General features: G+C 41.7%; 1 protein-coding gene across 2 annotated transcripts in view; it reads right to left on the bottom strand.

Moving 5' to 3' along the window:
- The window catches only part of kif2c (kinesin family member 2C), a 67,164-nt gene extending 53,086 nt beyond the window's left edge, over positions 1 to 14,078 (bottom strand). For both annotated transcript variants that reach the window (XM_043699023.1, XM_043699025.1), the window contains exons 1-3: positions 13,892 to 14,078; positions 1,832 to 1,926; positions 913 to 996 (exon numbers count right to left, since the gene is read on the bottom strand). In XM_043699023.1, coding sequence (XP_043554958.1) covers positions 913 to 996; positions 1,832 to 1,926; positions 13,892 to 13,952 — 240 coding nt within the window. In that variant the 5' untranslated portion in view covers positions 13,953 to 14,078. The remainder of the gene's footprint in view (positions 1 to 912; positions 997 to 1,831; positions 1,927 to 13,891) is intronic.
- Positions 14,079 to 20,043: the final 5,965 nt, after the last annotated feature.

Here is a 20,043-nt window from a genome sequence, read left to right as displayed (position 1 = left end):
ATGAACCCAGGTCAAATCAGTTTTCACTCCTTAAAAATCTGAGAATAGTTACTTTTGGTCTGGGTTTCTCATGGCCTTTTTCTTTAGTAAACCTAAACTAGGATCATTACCTTCTAACTATTGTCTCCTATTGATAACGGATCAACCTGATCTAGCATTTGTTTGAAACCAAATTCAGTAGTGCCTACTTCCTCTTGGATAGGAAACACAAAAAGTAGTAAATTTTCCTGAGTGTACTTTGGATAAACTTGGATCCTTGTCCTTTACACCATAATTATTCACAATACAATAGCAAAGATTCCTCACTGTCATTAGAATTAATGTGTTAAGATAATGGATAAGGATTCCCATTTTAATTCCTGCAGCTTTTAACTTTGACATTACAGCAGCATTTCCTCCTTACACTGTTGTGTAAATTTGCATAGAATTTCTTTTTGCTACAGCCTAGAATTGGGAAATAGTATGGTTGTAACTCTTTATTGCATGGAGATAGACTAAAGTAACAGAATGGATTAGAGTGGTGCTGGAAAAGCACAGCAGTTCAGGCAGCATCCGAGGAGCAGGAAAATCGACGTTTTGGGCAAAAGCCCTATCCCTGATCAAGGGGTTTTGCCCGAAACGTCGATTTTCTGCTCCACGGATGCTGCCTGAACTGCTGTGCTTTTCCAGCACCACTAATCCAGAATCTGGTTTCCAGCATCTGCAGTCATTGTTTTAACCCTAAAGTAATAGAATGGTACTAAGTGAAATCAATTTAGTGTTCAGCTGAGATCTATGGCAATGAGGGAAAGGCAGCTTATATTTCTACATGTAACTTTGTTATTTGTAGACTGTTTTTTGATTGGTCCAAGAATTGGAAATGCATTTGTTATCCGGAAACCAGAACGCAAGAGCTAAGCGTTTAAGTCTTACCCTAGAGTTTCTTCTTGGCAGGTTTGAAGGTGGCATTTTTTCTACTAAATTAGGATTTAACGATAGTAAGCTTTCAATGTCAATCTGAAAAAGGTAAATAAAAGAACTTATTTGCATCTTTTTTTAAATTAAACACAAGAAAAGGATCACTACACCTTAAAAATAGTTATTTTGCAAAGTGAAGCACATTGGAAGACCAGACTTGAGTTAATAGAATACTTGGCTTATTCTTTTACTATCAAACTAATCCTGCTGAAACTACCTGAAAAATTCACTTTATGCACAGGGTACATTGTATTAAATGCTCGAACATTTGAATTCAGTTTAAAAAAAAAAGGAAAATTTCCATTATTTGTTGGCTGCAAGGATCCCATGCTAAGGGAGCTTGGTCAGCCTCAACCCCATTTCACACCATCTGTAAATGATATGAAATGGTTACTCCCACAAATGCTATAGGATGGCTCTTGGAAGTGTGCGGGGAAACATACCAAGTTCCTGTAAATTTGTAGCTTTGTCACTGGCAATTAGAAAAAAGTCTACCCCACTGGTTCACAAACTTTTCAGCAAAGCACACTTCAAATGAGAATTTCACAGTACATCCACATTAGTGGATAAGCAATTTTAAAATTCAAATATGAAATAAAGCAACATTCAAAAGTCACTTGATTTTAACAAGTTAGGCAGGCAAATCAGAAGTCAGGCTCAAATATTCGTTTGGGGAAAATACTATTTCATATCAGACTTTAAATGCCAAAATTCAGAAATTTTACATGTAAAATAAATATGGTCAGTGATAGACAGCTTTCATAATAGATTACAGTTTCAGCTTAAACAGCAAGTATTTAGCCATTTAAATGAAATATTCATTAGATCAATATCCTTTCAACTAGAAAACATGCAGTTATGAAGACAACCTTACCTCTTTGGCCTTACTTAAGCTGCCCTCTAGCCACTCCGCTCTTACACTGGACTTATCTGTAAATAATTCAGTTATACTTGCATCCTGTATCATCCCTATCAGAAAGAGAAAGAGAAACAGAGCTAATAAATCAAAAAATGAACTAAAAAAGGTAATCTAAATCTTTAAAGCTCTCACCCACTCTAGGCAACACTTCCCCATGCATTCAGGTTTATCCTTCAAAGCCGAGGTTATAATAATGTTTTGATATATGCAAAAAAAAAAATTTTAAATACTAAAATGTAGACAGTTTTTAAAAACTTCTAAACAAAGTGGTTATTATATTGGATGTGCAAATTTATCCAGAAGCATAGCTTTACTACATAAACCAAATGTAACTCGGTAGTATTTTGCTACAGAAATGCAGAAGAATTCAAAATTTCTAGTGCAATTTTACCTTTCCCCCCCCCCAAAAGTAAAATCAGGTTGTAAGTTTGTTTACTGAGCTGGCAGGTTAGTTTTCAGACATTTCGTTATCAAGATTGGTGACACCAGTGCTGGTGCCCTGTCCTGCTTTCAATTTAAGGTGTCTTGGTCTATCAAGGTAGATGATATCACTTCTTGTTATTTTTCCCTCAGGAGAGGTTGGTAAATGGGGTCCAAATAGATATGCTTATTAATGGATTTATGGTTTGAATGAAAGGCCTCTAGGAATTCCTGTGTGTATGTCTGTTTGGCTTGTCCTAGGATAGATGTGTTGTCTCAGTCGAAGTGGTGTCCTTCTTAGTCTGTATGTACAGATACTAGTGATAGTGTCATGTCTTTTAGTGGCTAGTTGGAGTTTGTGCATCCTGTTGGCTAGTTTTCTGCCTGTCTGCCCAATGTAGTGTTTGTTACAGTTCTTGCATGGGGGTATTTTGTAAATGATGATATTTGTTTTGCTGGTTGTTGGTAAAGGGCCTTTTTAAAGAAAAACTACTGATGAACAGCAAACTTAATTAACCAACAACTATGGGGACCAGAAGTGCACCAGTTGATCAAATATTCCAGATAATCAAGTATACATTATCAATTCAAAAAGTTATGGAAACATCACTTACATTTACAGCAATATGCACATGGATAGCAGTGGGTTGAGGGGTGGGTAGGTTAAGTTATTACATTTTACATTAGGATTAAACCTTGGCACATCATGGGCTGCACTTTTCTATGTTGTATAAATCATTATGAATGCAACTTTATCTTTAAAAACAAACCCTCAACTGACTCCGACATTGTTCTCTCAGTATTGGAGAAATTGACAATCGAAAATCAACTGTGGCCATTTGATTGAACAAATATTTACATTGAGGTCAAGAAAGAAAACTAATAATGGAACAAAATAACAGTGTTTGAGGTATATAATTTTTGTTTATTTAAGAGTGCTGGCTATAAAGGTCCTGGTTAAAACAAAGCTTGCTGTATTGAGTTAATTCACTTCAAATTTCAGTTGTGACACGATAACAAAAATAAGCATCAGCAAAAGAAAAAAAAAGTTTATCAAATGACCTAAACTAAAGATTGAGCAAGTGCTGCATCATGTCATTATTTTATTAGCAGAGCTGGAGTTTCTGTGTACAATCTTCTACCACAAGCAGCATATTTGGAATATTAGGAAGAATGTGCTCAGAATCACAGTACTGAAATGCCATTCAGTCAATAAAGTCTCTGCTGCTCAAGGCATCGTCATTGAAATAATTGAAGATTTGACCTCAATTTTTAGACTTTAATATGCACGTTTCCTCTCTTATACAGTGGCTAATTGGCCAATTTTTTAGTATTATGCTCACCATTGTTTAGGAATGGTACTTTAAAATATTGCGTTAAAAAGCATAGGGGACAAACAATTCAATCCCATGTCGGAGGTCCAGCCAACTAAAAACGTTTCCAGGTAAGTTTACTCACTGAGCTGGTAGATTTGTTCTTAGAGCTTTTGTCACAATGGTAGCTAACAGTGAGACTCAGATGAAGTGTTGGTGTTCTGTCCCATTTGCTACATGTGGGTCTTGGTCTGTTGTGGTGGGTGACATCACTCCCGTTTCATTTTGAGGGGTTGGTAAATGGGGGCCAAATCAATGTTTGTTAATGGAGTTCTGATTTGAATGCTAAACCTCTAGGAATTCCCATGTGCATTTGTTTAGACTGTCCCAAGATGGATGTGTTGTCCCAGTTGAACTGGTGTCCCTCTCTTCATCTGTGTATGGAAACTAGTGACATTGGTCATGTCTTTTGGCAGCTAGTTGGTGTTCATGTATCCTGATGGCTAGTTTCCTGCCCAATGTAATGTTTTGAATTTATTGGACTCCAGATGAATTTAAAAAAGGGTCCCATACCAACAACTAGCAGAATGAACATCTACAAAAACATCCTGCAACAAACATTACATTGGGCAGATGGGCAGTGTGGGATATAGGTAAAGCAATGTTACTTCTGCAATCAAATTGTTTATGAAAGGTAAATGAACTCACACCTGTGTATAATTGTTTCAGCCAAGAGCTGAGTTAACAAGAATGAAAACTATGAAGGAAATATATAATTACTTTAGTATTAGCTAAAATTGCATACAAGAATGAAATGTGCCTGCAAACAATGGTAGATGCTACAGACAAATAGATAAAGTGCTGTGAAGGGAGGGTGTTAAGCTAAATATGCCTGTATAAACAGTAGTTATAAGCATTTGTTTCCCGCTTCTGCGAAAACAAGAACAAAACACAATCAAGAGGTCATAAGGCCCAGTATGGGCAAAGGATAAATGGAAAAGGTTGCTTTGGCAAGCAAACAAGTGAAACAGATGGTAGTGAAGACCACAGAGGGATGTGGTCAAACGGCCTGAGGCCAGAGATAAACATTTGCCACGAACAAGGCCGGATGAGTTCAGAGATAAACAAGAGTAGTGGGAAATGTAAACAGGGGAGGAGCAATGAGAGGAGGGAAGAGAAACTAATTACATAAATATTGTGTACTCGTTAATTTCAGTGCGTGTGCGCGTCTTGTGGACAGTAGACACCACATCCCTCTTGCAAGAGCGTAATAAACGATACTACTGCTTCAGATCTTGTCTCAGACAAATTATTGAATTGAGTGAGCTTTGTTTCTCACAGCAGGAGACTAGCCACCAGGATATATGAGCACCAACTAGCCATCAAAAATCAACAATCACTAGGATCCATACATGCAGACAAAGAGGAACACCAGTTCAATTGGGACAATACATCCAGCCAGAGACAGGCTAAACAAAGACATGCGCAGGAATTCCTAGAGGCCTGGAGCTCTGGTTTGAATGCCATTAACAAACCAAATCAATTTGGACCCCATTACCAACCTCTCAGAAAAGGACTGGAAGTGATGTGACCACCACAACAAACCAAGACAAATAGCGAGTGGACAGAACACCAGTGCTTCATCGGAGGCTCACTGATGTTACCTTGCATGGTGACAAAAAAAAATCTACCAGCTCAGCACGCAAACTTACAACCTGAGCTACAAATCTACTCAAATTGTAAAAATCAATTCCTCTTCGAGAATAGTGCAACCAGTTTGCAAGTAGAAAAAGAAAAATCACATTAAGTTATGTTTTCATGTGGACTGCAACATAGAAAGCTGCCAATCTTTTCCTACATGTACTAATCAGCACGATAACCCGGGTCAATGTAGGCATTCAATATGTAAACTAACAACTTATTTTGCAAAGCTTTACTTCAACAACTCAATCCACTGGATAGATTACAAATTTCAAAATTTCATCTTAATAAATTTCATCTGGAACAACTTAGAATATCTTTACACAGCAACATTGAAAAAGTCATGAATTGGATTACTATTGCCACTCATTCTAGAAAGCCACTTACCAAGGTTTCAAAAAGATTTTAGCAATTCAAGATGATATTTAAATAACTTCAAGCTTGCATTACAAAATGATGGATGACAGATCAACAACACAACCTACATAATCTTCAGGTCATTACGAGGAAGCTATTGTGACATCATAAAATAACTCGACTACCATTTGTAGTTAAAAGTCCCCAAAATAAATGCAAAAAGTACAAGTAGTTTTATGGTCTCAGCAAGCTAAATCTCCAAAATGAGAATAGCTCATTATTATAGGAATTTGTGGTTGAAATTTAATAAACCCCACACTAATGAATCCATTATGTCAATCTCTAGAGGATTAGTTTAAGATTCATAGAAAGGCTTGGTGTACTTTTAACTATTGCTTGGGTTTTCTGCAAGATATTAATTAAAAAAAAAGTGTATTGTTTTCAGTTTCAGATCCAATATTAAAAGAAACTGTTTAGAGCTAGTACAAATAAAACTTGAGTCAAAGGCCTACGTTCAAGTCATCCTTGCTCTGGTTGCATCACATAGGTCTGAAGATTGTTCAAAATAAAAATCCTGAAGAACCCAAGCATTCTGTGGTGTAGTGGTGTCCTGGTTCCATCCCTTCCTACTCCAGATGGATTAATATCTTTGAACAGGTTGAAAGTGAAAATATATCTGCATTCCTCTACAAGGTTTTTGTGGTACAAAGATAGCATCCCTCCCTGCCTGAGCAGGAGGTTCTGGGTTGAAGTCTCACCAACTCCAGAAATAAGTAAGAGCATCCAACAGGATTAGAAATATCTATCCTAAGATAATTAGGGCTTATGAGGCATAGTGGTAGCATCTCTTGTGGTGGGCCAGGAAATCAGAGTTCAAATCCCACTTAGTCTATGTGCAAGTCACGTCGGAACAAAGTTAAAAATCACAACACCAGGTTATAGTCCAACAGGTTTAATTGGAAGCACACTAGCTTTTGGAGCGTCACTCAGGTGACAATCACCTGAGCGACGCTCCGAAAGCTAGTGTGCTTCCAATTAAACCTGGACTATAACGTGGTGTTGAGATTTTTAACTTTGTACACCCAGTCCAACACTGACACTCCAAATCATGTCTGAACAAGTTGACTATCAAGTTATCCTGATGAACTCTTGCAATGATGTTCGCTTGCTGGGATGATTGGCCAATGACCAATCTTCCTCCTTTGGGATAGGATTAACTTGAAAACTACTACATCAAGCCATCTCGCCAGAGTTCTCTGGACTTCAATCTTTTTAGGGGTAGTGTTCTAGGAATAGCATTCAGTTAAAAAGTTGCCAATGTAATCAGCTATAACTGTCACCTGTCTTTTTTCATCAATGTTTTCACCAAAATGATGTCTGCCAAAGCAAAGCAAGCAGATTAACACTGTTCAAACAAGTGCCACTCCATACCACTATCGAGACACTCTCCATTACTTTGCAGATGCTTTAGATTAGATTACTTCGGCCCAACAAGTCCACACTGACCCGCTGAAGAGCAACTCACCCAGACCCATTCCCCTATATTTACCCCTTCACCTAAAACTACAGGCAATTTAGCATGGCCAATTCACCTATGCTGCACATTTTCAGACTGTGGGAGGAAACCCACGCAGACATGGGGAGAATGTGCAAACTCCACACAGACAGTTGCCTGAGGCGGGAATTGATCCTGGGTCTCTGGTGCTGTGAGGCAGCAGTGCTAACCACTGTGCCACCATGCAGGGATGATCAATAAAAAGATGGATGATGCATTAACAAACCTTAATTGGATTTGACCTTTGTATAATCAAATATCTAGTCAATTTTCCAATTGTTGGGTAGAGGATTATATTTTAACTGTGCTGGGATATTACAGTTCGTTCAAAATTACAAGTCTTCAGTAGCGACAGGGATTTTGTCAGGATCAAAGCAATTCTTGGAATGAATGAAAGTGCATTGTTTACTACTCAGCTACTTAGCAACCATTTGGCCAAACAGTAACTTCATCAGATTTACACCTCATTTTTAAGTGTGCCTAGTATTGTTCTCATCATGCTTAGCTCATTGAGGAGTAATGCAGGTAAGGCCAATACCACAACCTTATGGTGCTGGAACAACAAGCGATATTAGCAAGTTGAGAAGATTTGTAGCTCAGGTTGAGGTTCTGGATGTAGGTTTGCTCACTGAACTGGAAGGTTTGTTTTCAGACATTTCATCACCATACTAGGTAACATCAGTGAGCCTCCAGATGAAGCTTCAAACCTATTTCCAGCAAGGGATATGCTGGGCTATAAAGCAACATATTGTTAAATATAATTCTGCTGCTGCTTTACATAACTAGTTTTGAAATACCTGTATTGAATCTCCCCATTTAGCAGGGTGGTAATGTTACGCCACAACAATATCTTCAGAATTGAAATGGAACCTGATCCCTAGAGGGCTTTGCGCTATCAATACAGTCACAGACAACATACCTGCAACTTGTAGATCATCAGGAATGGAGGTCAACTTTATATTCCTCTTATTGGTTCCCTCACCACCTGCCATCCCAGGTTGCCAGATAGGTCTTCAAGGACTCTGCCAGCTCAGTTAGCAATTTGGCTGCAGAGTCAAGGAGTACTGACTTAGGACAGTGCTTCCATGCAGTAGTCAATAAGATAGGGATGAGGGAACAAGGGCAAGGTCCCTCCAGACAAGCTAAGCACAGATATTGCAGTATTGAAGAATCCAGACTTTTATTACAAATAGCTATGTATTGTGTCTGGTCTAAAATGAAGTTATAGTTACAAAAGTGGATCAAGTTATAGGTTGCAATCCCTGCAGTTACTGAAGGCTTGTAATCTTGAACTAGCTATAATGTCCCAGTACAGTTAAAATACACAATCATCTACCCAACTATGTAGTTTGCGATGCTTCAAGTGATCCCAAGCAAGACAGCTTAAGAGGCCTTCACATTGTCAGGTGACATGCTATGGCACAGACATATCTGGAGCACATCTCAAAAGCTCACCACTTAGTCAAGGGTAATAAATGGCATTCTAGCCAGAGAAAGCCACATCCTGTATATTGACTGCAATACTCCCCTTCTAAAGAAAAAAACCCAAATATATTTACACACAATGTCATCAATTCAATAATTAAACAAGTGAAGAGTTTACTGACTAATTACTCAAAGTCCAACACAATGCCTCATCAGTTTGACAACTCATTCTGATCTGGTGACTTTATACCCACCTGGAGTGGTATGCATTGTTCTCCAATTTGGATGTCTAACTGCTGATATCTAGAATTCCACATCACCACACAATCACATTCTTGCACATAATCTTCATAGTTTAAAAGAGAAAGGAGGAAAATACATTTTTCAGAATGTTGAGTGCATTCAGAATTCCCTTCCTTAAAGGCAGTGGATGCAGAATCTTCAAGTTTCTTTGAAGAAAGGCAGAGGTAATAACCAAAGGGATGAAAGATTATTGGGGGGGGGAGTGCAAGAATCGGAGTTGAGATTAAAAAAAAAATTAGATGAACCATTATCCTATTGAATGCGAACACATCACTGAAGCTGGTAGACCAAGTGGAGAAAACAGCTAATGAAGCATATAGTATCCTTGGCTTTATTAATAGGTGCCTAGAACTAAAGTGCTAGGAGTATTATGTGTAATTTTGGTATCCCTCCTACAGGAAAGATGTTGTTAAACTTCACAGGGTTCAGAAAAGATTTACAAGAATGTTGCCAGGTTTGGAGGGTTTGAGCTATAGGGAAAGACGAAGGCTGCGGCTATTTTCCCTGGAGGGTTTGAGCTATAGGGAAAGACGAAGGCTGCGGCTATTTTCCCTCGAGTGTCAGAGGTTGAGGGGCAACCTTATAGAGGTTTATAAAATCATGAGGGGCATGAATAGGGTAAATAGAAGCTCTGGTGTGGAGAATCCAGAGCTAGAGGGCATAGGGTTAAGGTAAGGGGAAAGATTTAAAAAAGGGACCCAAGAGGCAAATGTTTTGATGCAGAGGGTGATGCGTGTGCAGAATGAGCTGCCAGAGGAAATAGTAGAAGCTGGTACAATACAGCATTTAAAAGGCATCTAGATGGGTTTAGAGAGATATGTGCCAAGTACTGGCAAATGGATTACTTTAGGATATCTGGTTGACATGGACAAGTTGGACCAAAGGGTCTGTTTGTGTTGTACATCTGCCTCTAGATGTCAAACTTATAAGACACTTGTTCAACTTCAACTAGAGTGGTGTGTACAGTCAAGGGTGCCACTTTTGGTAAAAGTGTGACCTGAGCTAGATGGGCAAACATGCAGAGGAGTGTCAAATGGAATATAATTTACACAATGAGATGCTGCATTTTGATACAACAAATCAGGGCAGAACTTACATACTTAGTGGCAAGGTCTTGGGGAGTGTTGCCAAACAAAGACCTTGGGGGCAAATTCATGGTTCCTTGAAAGCAGAGTTGCAGGTAGGCAGGTTAAAGATGACATTTTGTATGCTTACACTTATTGGTGAGTGCGTTGAGTAGAAAAGTTGGGAGGTCGTGTTGCAGCTGTTCAAGAATGGGGTAGACTGCTTTTGGAATACTGCATTCAATTCTAGTCTCCCTGCTATAGGAAAGACGTTGCGAAACTTGAAAGGGCTCATAGATGATGTATAAGTAGGTCACCAGAACTGACACATTTGAACTATTGGGAGGCTGAATAGGTAGGGCTATTTTCCTTAGACTGTGGGAAGTTGAGGTGCAACCGTAAAGAAGTTTATAAAATCAGGAGGGGCACGGTTATGGTGAATATCAAAATCTTTTCCCCAGGATGGAGAGTCCAAAACTAGAGGGCATAGGTTTATGATGAGGGCCAAATTTAAAAAAGGACCTAAAGGGCAACTTTTTCATGTAGAGAGTTGTGTGTATGGAATGAGTTGCCAGACGTGGTTGGTACAATTGCAACATTTAAAAGTCTTCTGCATGGGTATATGCATAGGATAGTTTACAGGAATATTAGCCAAATGCAGACAAATGGAATTGGATTAATATAGAATGTTTAGTCAGCATGGACAAGTTGGACTGAAAGGTCTGCTTCCATGCTGTACACCTGTATGACTCAGTGTAAAAGTCATTTTCAAGAATATAGTTCCCAAAATGAGAAATTTCAATTGAGGATAAATTGAAATTAAACTGTCCTTGTGTAGAGGAGGTTAGGAGGAAATTTGGTAGTGATTTTCAAAATCTGACCAGGCTGGATATAACAAAAGACCATAAGTTATAGGAGCAGAATTAGGCCATTCGGCCTGTCAAGTCTGCTGTGCCATTTGGTCATGGCTGATATGTTTCTCAATCCCATTCCCTGCTTTCACCCCATGATGCTTAATCCTGTTGTAAGCCAAGAACCTATTTCAAAGGACCATAATTTCTCTTCCGACATGATCAACAATGCTCTCCAGTACATCACCTCCACGTCCTGCATCGCCACCCTTGAACACTATCTCTCTAACTACAACAAGGATAGAACTCCCCTGGTCCTCACTTCCACTTCCATTAATTTCCAGATACAGCGCATTATTCTCCACCATGTCTGCCACCTACAAATCAGACCACAATAGAGATATTTCCCTCCCCATCCCTATCAGCATTCCACAGAGACCATTCCCTCCACAACCCTCATTACGTCTGTGCCTCCCACCAACCCACCATCCTTCTTCCACCACCACCACCACCACCACCACGGTGTAAAACCTGCCCCTGATCTCCATCCAACATCTAAAAAGGATCCTTCCACATCAGGATGAGATTTTCCTGCATATCCAAACACCTCATCTACTGTGTTCATTGCTCTCAATGTGGTCTCCTCTACATTGGGGAGACAGGATGCCAACTCATGAAACATTTCAGAGACACACCATAACCCCAGTAGCCTGTAGCCAAACACTTCAAATCTCACTCCCATTCCACCAAGAACATGCAAGTCCTAGGCCTCCTCCACTGCCAAATCCAAACCATCCAACACCTGGAGAAAGAACACATCTTCTGCCTTGGGATCCTCCAACCACATGTCAATGTTGACTTCACCAGTTTCCTCATCTCTCCTCCCCACCTCATCCCAGATCCAACCCTCCAACTCAGCACTGCCCTCTTGAACTGCCATATCTGTCCATCTTCCTTCCCACCTATCCACTCCACCCACCTCTCTAACCTAGCCCAGCTACCTCAACCCTTATTTATCTCTCAGCTCCATCACCCACATTCCTGTGGAAGAGCTTATGCCTGAAAAGTCAATTCTCCTGCTCCTTGGATGCTGCCTGACCTGCTGTGCTTTTCCAGCATCCCAGACTCTGATCTCCAGCATCTGCAGTCCTCACTTTCTCCACGAGTGCAGGTCTGCCTTAAAGATATTCTGATTTAGCCTCCACAGTCTTCTGCAGCAATGAGTTCCACAGATTCACCACCCTCTGGAGGAAGAAATTCCTCCTCAATTCTAAAGAGATGCCCCTTCACTATGAGGCTGTGCCTTCAGGCCCAAGTCATTCCCAACATGAACATCTTCGCCACATTTATTCTATCCAGGCCTTTCAGTAGGCTAGAAGTTTCAATAAGACCACTCAACCTTCTGAGTTCCACTCTTCAATATGACACTTCATTCCCACGATCGTTGTGGACCTCCACTGGATCCCCTCCATCACCAGCACATTGTTCCTTAATGATGGGACTCAAACTATTCACAATATTCCAAAGGTGGCTGACCAGAGCATTGTACAGACTTAGCAGTACATCCCTGCTCTCACATTCTAGCCCCCTCAAAATGAAGGCAAACACTGCATTTGCTTTCCAAACTGCCAAGTGAACCTGCATGTTAACCAAAGGAGAATCAAGACTTAAGTCCCTTGTGTTTCAGATTTCCAAAACCTTTCCTCATTTAGAAATGAATCTACACTGGAATTCTTCCTCCCAAGGTACATAATCTCACTCTTTCCAGCATTTTTTCCTATCATTTCTTTGCCCACTTTCCTGGCATGTCAAAATCCTTCTGCAGCTTCCTGCATCCTCAACATTATCTGCCCCATCAGTTTCAGAGTCATCTTGAAACTTGCAACAATGTCTTCAGTTACTCTTCACATTATACATTAGCAATCTGGAATAGTTGTAAATAGGGAGAACTCAATATACATTAGAACAGAAGGACACATTCAAAATGGTGTGCAAAAGCAGCAAGCTTTATATGTGAAGACAGAAAAGTTCAATTGAGTTTTTTTTTAAATTAAAAAAGGATTGCTTTGGATAACCTATTTGGAACTAGTGAGCGAGGGTATGTTGGTGGGATGGTGGGAATGATGAATGACTGCCACTGGGTGATGAGGTTCAGTTGAACAGCCGACACAGGCAGTTTGGGCTCAATGGTCACTGTCTGCGCAGCAATACTTCTGATTTACTCCAGCCCCACTAAGTCAAAACAAATGTTTTACGTAGTTGTGAATGAAGAGCCAAATTGTTGATTTTTAAGGAAAAAATTATCGCGAGCTACAAGAACTCCATCTGAATACAGAGCAACTAGTTACAGTAGTCCCAAGTCAAACCGGCTACGTTAAGACTGGAAGTGACATTGCGCTGTTCATAACCACACGTTTGAAAGCGTTTTACAACCAATTCATGAAGCGCAGTCACTAATACAGCGTAGGAATTGGTACATGTTACGCATTTCGCTTTCATCTTTAGAGTCGAAAGGAGTAGATTTTAAATCAATGCAAACGTATTTTTTTTTAAAAAAGTGTGCGAAGTTGAAAGATCTGCCGATCATGTCACATACATCATAGAGCACAGTATTCCCTCACTGGGGACCACGCTGTCAATTCAAACTGTGATAATATGATCAAAGGCAAGCACTGCCCAATAGCGAGCGGGCACTTACGTCACAATGCGCGAGGCAGCCAACCAGCGCCAGGCTACTGGATTCGGGCAGGACAAAGCACAATGACGTCACCACGGCGGATTAATTCAAAAAAACCACACCAGTGCGCATGTGCGTTGCCGCAAACTACATCGCTTTTTTTGTGCGTTTCGCTTATTTTCATCCCCCAAACACCACCGCCTAATCTACAAACGGCTATAAAGCACTTTAGGTACCTCGACTCGAACATAAGGAAGAGTCCAGGCCCAACCGGCTCTAAAACCAGGTCAGCCCGTTTAGTTCAGAACGCATCACAATCACGTCGATTGAAAAGTAAATAATTCCTTACCATTGCTGCGTTGAATTTTTACAATAAGCCCCACTTTCACATGCTCGAAATGTTGAGCCATTCTCTCGCACTAACCGAATTAAACGCACAAAAACCCGTCAGCAGTGACAGTAACAGCCAAACCGAACAACTTTCAAAACAGCGCGCGCCAACCCTGCAGTACTGAACATGCGCAAGCGTCCATGCTCAGCCCGCCTTCCTTTATAGTAACCGCTTAAAGGGGAGGGTGCACTTCTCAGACACCTCGCTGAAGATCGAATTCTGTATCTAAACAGTGCCTTTAAGTATGCCAAGCTCAGTACAGTAAACGGTCACACCCCCTAGAAAGATCAGATCATCGTGTATTGTAGTGTTAATTAGGCCAGGTGAATGTTAACATCCAAGAGGTGCAATGGATTAAATTGTGCATGAACTTAATTGGATTAGGTTTATTGACACATGTACCCACATGAGTACATCTCACCGTTTATGGCACCATCTCTGGTACAAAGGTATCTAGGTACAGAATCTTAGGTACAATGCGTAAAAATAAAGAAAACAAAGTTAAAAAGTTAAACATCATAGTTCTTAATAAAAAGTGGAAAAACAAAGAAACACAATTAACAGTTCTGATTTGGAGGTGTTAACAGTTCAATTAACAGCTCAACGCTACAGTCAATAAGCACCTGAGTGTGTCGGCCTCGCACTCCTCTCAAGGGCTTGACTTCACCAGCTTCAGGCTTGACCTTAGTCCTGCTGCTAACCTGAATTGAATTGAATTGAATTTATTGTCATGTATACCGAGGCACAGTGAAAAGCTTGGTCTTGCGAGCAAAACAGATAGATCACATAGTAAATAATAGGTAAACAGCGGCAAAAACAAAAACACAGGTACAGGCAAATGTTAAGAGTTTGTGAGTCCATTCAATATTCTAACAACAGTAGGGTAGAAACTGTTAGGAAACTGGCTGGTGCATGTGTTCAGGCTTCTATACCTTCACCCCAACAGTAGAGGTTGGAGAAAAACATTGCCAGGGTGGGATGGATCTTTGAGAATGCTGGCATCCTTTCCTTGACAGTGGGCCTGGTAGATGGATTCTGTAGATGGGAGGTTGGCCTTTGTGATTGTCTGGGCTGAGTTCACCTCTCTCTGCAACCATCTCCGATCTTGAATGGTACAGTTGCCGTACCAGGTAGTGATACATTCAGACAGAATGCACTTGATGGCGCACCTATAAAAGTTGGCAAGAGTATTCGCCGTCATGCCAAATTTCCTCAGCTGCTTGAGGAAGAAGAGACATTGTTGGGCCTTGTAACCAGTGCATCCACAGTCCAAGAGTCCAAGAAAGCTTGTTTTGGATAACTACTCCCAGGAGCTTGAAACTCTCCACTCATTCCACCTCTGCTGTTAATGGGTTGGGGAGCATGAGTAACATTCCGCCGAAAGTCAATAATGAGTTCCTTGGTTTTGCTGGCATTGAGAGTTAGCTTGTTCTCAGTGCACTATTTTTCCAGGTCTTCCACCTCCTGTCTGTAGTCTGTTTCATCGCCATCTGAAATTCGACTGACAATGGTGGTGTCATCAGCGAACTTGTAAATGGCATTAGTCTGGTATTTGGCGACGCAGTCATAGGTATACAGTGAGTACAATAGGGGGCTGAGTATGAACATCTTGGGGGGGGCTCCAGTGTTGAGTGTTAGTGACAATGAAATATTGTCCCCAATCTTCAATGATTGTAGCCTGTGGGTCAGGAAACTGAGGATCCAGTTGCAGAGAGTGGCGCTTAGTCTGAGATCACTTAATTCAGTATTCAGTCTCGAGGGGATAATAGTGTTGAAGGCTGAACTATAGTCAAAATAGCATTCTGTTCTAGGGAGCTGTGAAGGGCAAGTGGTATGGCCTCTCTTCTTCCCCAATGGCCTTAGGGCCACTGGGCGGTAGTCATTGAGACATGCTGCATGAGCCTTCTTAGGCACAGGGATGATGTTGGCCCTCTTGAAACAGAGCTGAAAATGTATTGCTGGAAAAGCGTAGCAGGTCAGGCAGCATCCAAGGAAGAAAGCGCTCATGCCCGAAACGTCGATTCTCCAGCTCCTTGGATGCTGCCTGATCTGCTGCGCTTTTCCAGCAACACATTTTCGGCTCTGATCTCCAGCATCTGTAGTCCTCACTTTCTCCTCTTGAAACAGGCAGGGACAATGGCCTGCTGTAGGGAGAGGTTGAAGATGTCCGAGAACACCTCTGCCAGTTGATCTGTGCATGCTCTGAGTGCACAGCCTGATACTCCACCTGGTCCCATCACTTTCCTTGGATTTACATGAAGGAAAACTGATCTAACCTCTGATGCAGTGACTGTTAGGATAGGTTCGTCAGAACTTGTTGGTATAGGTGTTACCTCTCTGCCGAAATTCTGCTCAAAGCAAGCATAGAAGGAGTTGAGACAATTTGGAAGGGATATGTCATTGTTTGCTATCTTGCACTGTCTCTTTTTAGAACCTGTGATGTCATTCAGTCCTTGCCATAGTCGCTGGATGTCTGTCTGGGTCTCCAGTTTGGATCGGTATTGGTCCTTGGCTGTTGAGGTTGGAGTTCCCAAAATGAGGGCGGGGGATGGAGTGGTAGGCAGCCTTCCCAGTGGTGTAGCAGTGGTCTAAAATGTTCGGGCCCCTGGTGCGGCAGGTAATGTTCTGGTGGTACTTGGGCAACACCTTCTTTAGATTGGCTTGATTGAAGTTGCCAGTCACAATAAACGGGGCCTCGGGGTGTTCCGTCTCCAGGATATTAGTGGTGAAGTACAGTACATCCAGAGCTTCCTCAACCTTTGCTTGTGCAGGTATGTACACAGCAGTTAGTATAGCAGCAATAGTTCAGGATTTGGGGAGTAATGACTGTTCAGAGTTGCAATGTCCATGCACCACCAGTTGTTGATTAAAAAGGAAACCCCTCCACCCTTTGTCTTACCTGAGGACGCTGTACGGTCCATATGATGGATAGAAAAACCATCAGCCTGAAGTGCGCAATTGGGAATGGATGGGTTGAGCCAGGTTTCTGTGGACCAGAGTGCGCAGCAGTCCCGCAGTTCACGCTGGAAGCTTAGCCGTGATCTGAGTTCGTCCATCTTGTTCTCCAGAGATTGTACATTTGCTAGGAGTAAGTTACGAAGGGGGAGTCTTGAACCGCGTAGTCTCAGTCTTACTAGCAGGCCGGCACGCTTACTCCGCTTCCTCGCAGGTTTCTTACATCTGAGTGGTTCGGTGGTCTGGTGGAGTGGATTCTGGGCTGCCTCCTGTCATTACCTTGCAGCCTATTCCTTCTCCTGCTGCTGCCACCTAGGCTGCGTACTCCTGCTCTCGCTGCCAGCTGTGTGCTCCTGCACTCCTGCTGGTGCCCCAATCTGGTTCCACTCTGGACCTTGAAGAAAGCGTGATGCTGCTGACCGCCAAAGTTCTGCCCAGGCTCAACTTGTGTGCCAACTGCCAAAGCCCTTAGCTGCTGCCTATGCCATTGCTGCCTCCATGACCAAGTTCCCTCCAGAAGGTGAGTAAAGGAAAGCAAAACTAAACAAAAAAAAACAAGAAAACAAGAAAGAAAAACAGTCAGAGTAGATGACTGTGGCACAGGAGTCCTACTCTGCTGCCATCTTGGACCTAAATATTTCAATGTCATCTTCCAATTTTATGATTACTGTGAAAACATTAAATTGTTTAAATAAATGTGGTATTTGTGGTGCATTTTCTATGATCATATTGAATGGGGTCTCAGGCTCAAAGATCTAAACCTGCCCCATTGTCTATGTTAATTTTGTGCCTCAGTGCTCATGAGAATTAAAAGACAGGCTGAATTTTTTTTAAGGAGGCAGAAAGTGAGAACTGAAATTGTTCTCATTTAGACTCCCTATGGCAGCTATCACCATGCCAATGCTAAGGGATTAAGGTTGAAGATCCCCTTTCGAGAAGGTGACAGGAGGAGCCTGTCATACGGCAGGGCATTTCTTTGCTCAATCTGATCTTGTTCTCATTTGGAAAAGGTTTTAAGGATAAGCTCAGGAATTACAGACTAGTGTGTTTAACTTCAGTGGTGGAAACTGTTCTAGAAATAATTATTGATGGAAAACGGTGCATTGTTTCGGGTGAGCCAGCATGGCTTTCTATAGGAAAGTTGTATTTGATTAACTTGATGAAGTTTGCTGAAAAGGTAACAGAAATGATTGATGAAGGTAATGCTGTTGATGTGTACATTGACTTTCAAAAGACCTTTGATGCACTGCCACATAAGAAATTTTGAGGAAAGTTGTAGCTTATGGAATAAAAGGGCCTGTAATAATATAGCTGAGCAATAAAAAACAGAGTAATGGTCAATTGATATTTATCAGGCTAGAGGAAATCGTAGAGGCCCCCAGGAGTCAGTATTGAGACCCTTGCTTTTCCTGATACACATTAGTGATGTGTATTTTGATGGTCAGGTGACAATTTCAAAGTTTGTGGATTATATAAAGCATTGTAAAATGTGAGGGGGTCTGTGTAGAAATTCAAAAGGAATTATGGATTCAATGTGGAAAAATGTGAGACGATGCATTATGGTACAAAGGACATGGAGAGACAGTACAAAATAAAGGATACCACTAAGACAGAATGCTCATTTGGAAAGCCAGTGCAAACACAATGGACCTAGCAGTGTCCTTGCACTGTAACAATTCTGTCATTTCCCCCTCTGACTCCAATTCTTCTTTCTCTCTTACTTCCTGCTCATATTCCTCCCTGGATGGAATATAATCTTACAGGCTTTCACCTTCATTAAGGTGCGGTTCAACAGGCTGAAAGCCCTGCTGTTGCTTCAGTGTACCTATATCCATGTTATGGACTGTAGAGCAGGCCACCAGAGTGACTGAGATCATTGCAGGACAGTTGGGATGACCACAGACCAGTTCAGGCAGCAGATTGTACCTTCAGAAGCTGGACGGCCTGCTTAATGTTTGCACTACCAAACAAATGTGATTGATTTCATTGCCTCACAAACTCTGTCCGGATATCCTACTCTTCTCTTCAAAGGTTATTCCTTGTTCTTAAGGATCCAACCAGGCCTTTTGTGAATTGTAATAAAGATCTGAGGTAGCCTGGACTCAGGGTGGCAACTCTCTGTGACACAGGACAATGGAAATAGCCATAGGGCAGCATGGTGGCACAGGGAGATTAGTGCAGCTGCCTCACAGTGCCAGGGACCTAGGTTGGATTCCAGCCTCGGGTGACTGTCTGGAAGCTCGCGTGTTCACCCTGTGTCTGTGTGGGTTTCCTTTAGGTGCTCCGGTTTCCTCTCATAGTCTAAAGAAGTGATTGGCCATGCTAAACAAAATTGCCCCATGTGCAGGTTAGATGGATTAACCATGTGGGGTTATGGGGATCGGTTGGGGGAGTTGGTCTGTATGGGATGCTCTTCGGAGGGTCAGTGCAGACTTGTTGGGCTGAATGGCCTCTTTCTGCACTGTAGCGATCTTGGTTCATTAATATCCTTTAGGGAAGGAAACTGCCATCCTTACTTGATCTGTCCTAGATGTCATAGAGATGTACAGCATGGAAACAGACCCTTCAGTCCAACTCATGCTGACCAGGTATCCTAAACTGAACTAGTCCCATTTGCCAGCATTTGGCCCATATCCTCCTAAACCCTTCCTATTCATATACCCATCCAGATGCTTCTTAAATGTTATAATTGGTGACTCCAGACCAACTGCAATGTTATTGATTTTTAACTTTCCTTTGTAGCAATTACTAGAAAGTCTCAAAAAAGGAATGAAAGCAGACTGACAAGCTGGCATCGAACGAGGCACCAGAAATGACAACAAAGAAAACAGAGTGGTAAAAACAATGATTGCAGATGCTGGAAACCAGATTCTGGATTAGTGGTGCTGGAAGAGCACAGCAGTTCAGGCAGTATCCAAGGTGCAGCGAAATCGACGTTTCGGGCAAAAGCCCTTCATCAGGAATAAAGGCAGTGAGCCTGAAGCGTGGAGAGATAAGCTAGAGGAGGGTGAGGGTGGGGAGAAAGTAGCATAGAGTACAATGGGTGAGTGGGGGAGGGGATGACGATAATAGGTCAGGGAAGAGAGGGTGGAGTGGATAGGTGGAAAAGGAGATAGGCAGGTAGGACAAGTCCGGACAAGTCATGGGGACAGTGC

The sequence above is a fragment of the Chiloscyllium plagiosum genome, chromosome 11 (assembly GCF_004010195.1).
Source record: "Chiloscyllium plagiosum isolate BGI_BamShark_2017 chromosome 11, ASM401019v2, whole genome shotgun sequence".
NCBI lineage: Eukaryota > Metazoa > Chordata > Chondrichthyes > Orectolobiformes > Hemiscylliidae > Chiloscyllium > Chiloscyllium plagiosum.
The sequence above is the reverse complement of the archived record's forward strand: the minus strand, read 5'-3'. Positions and strand labels throughout refer to the sequence as shown.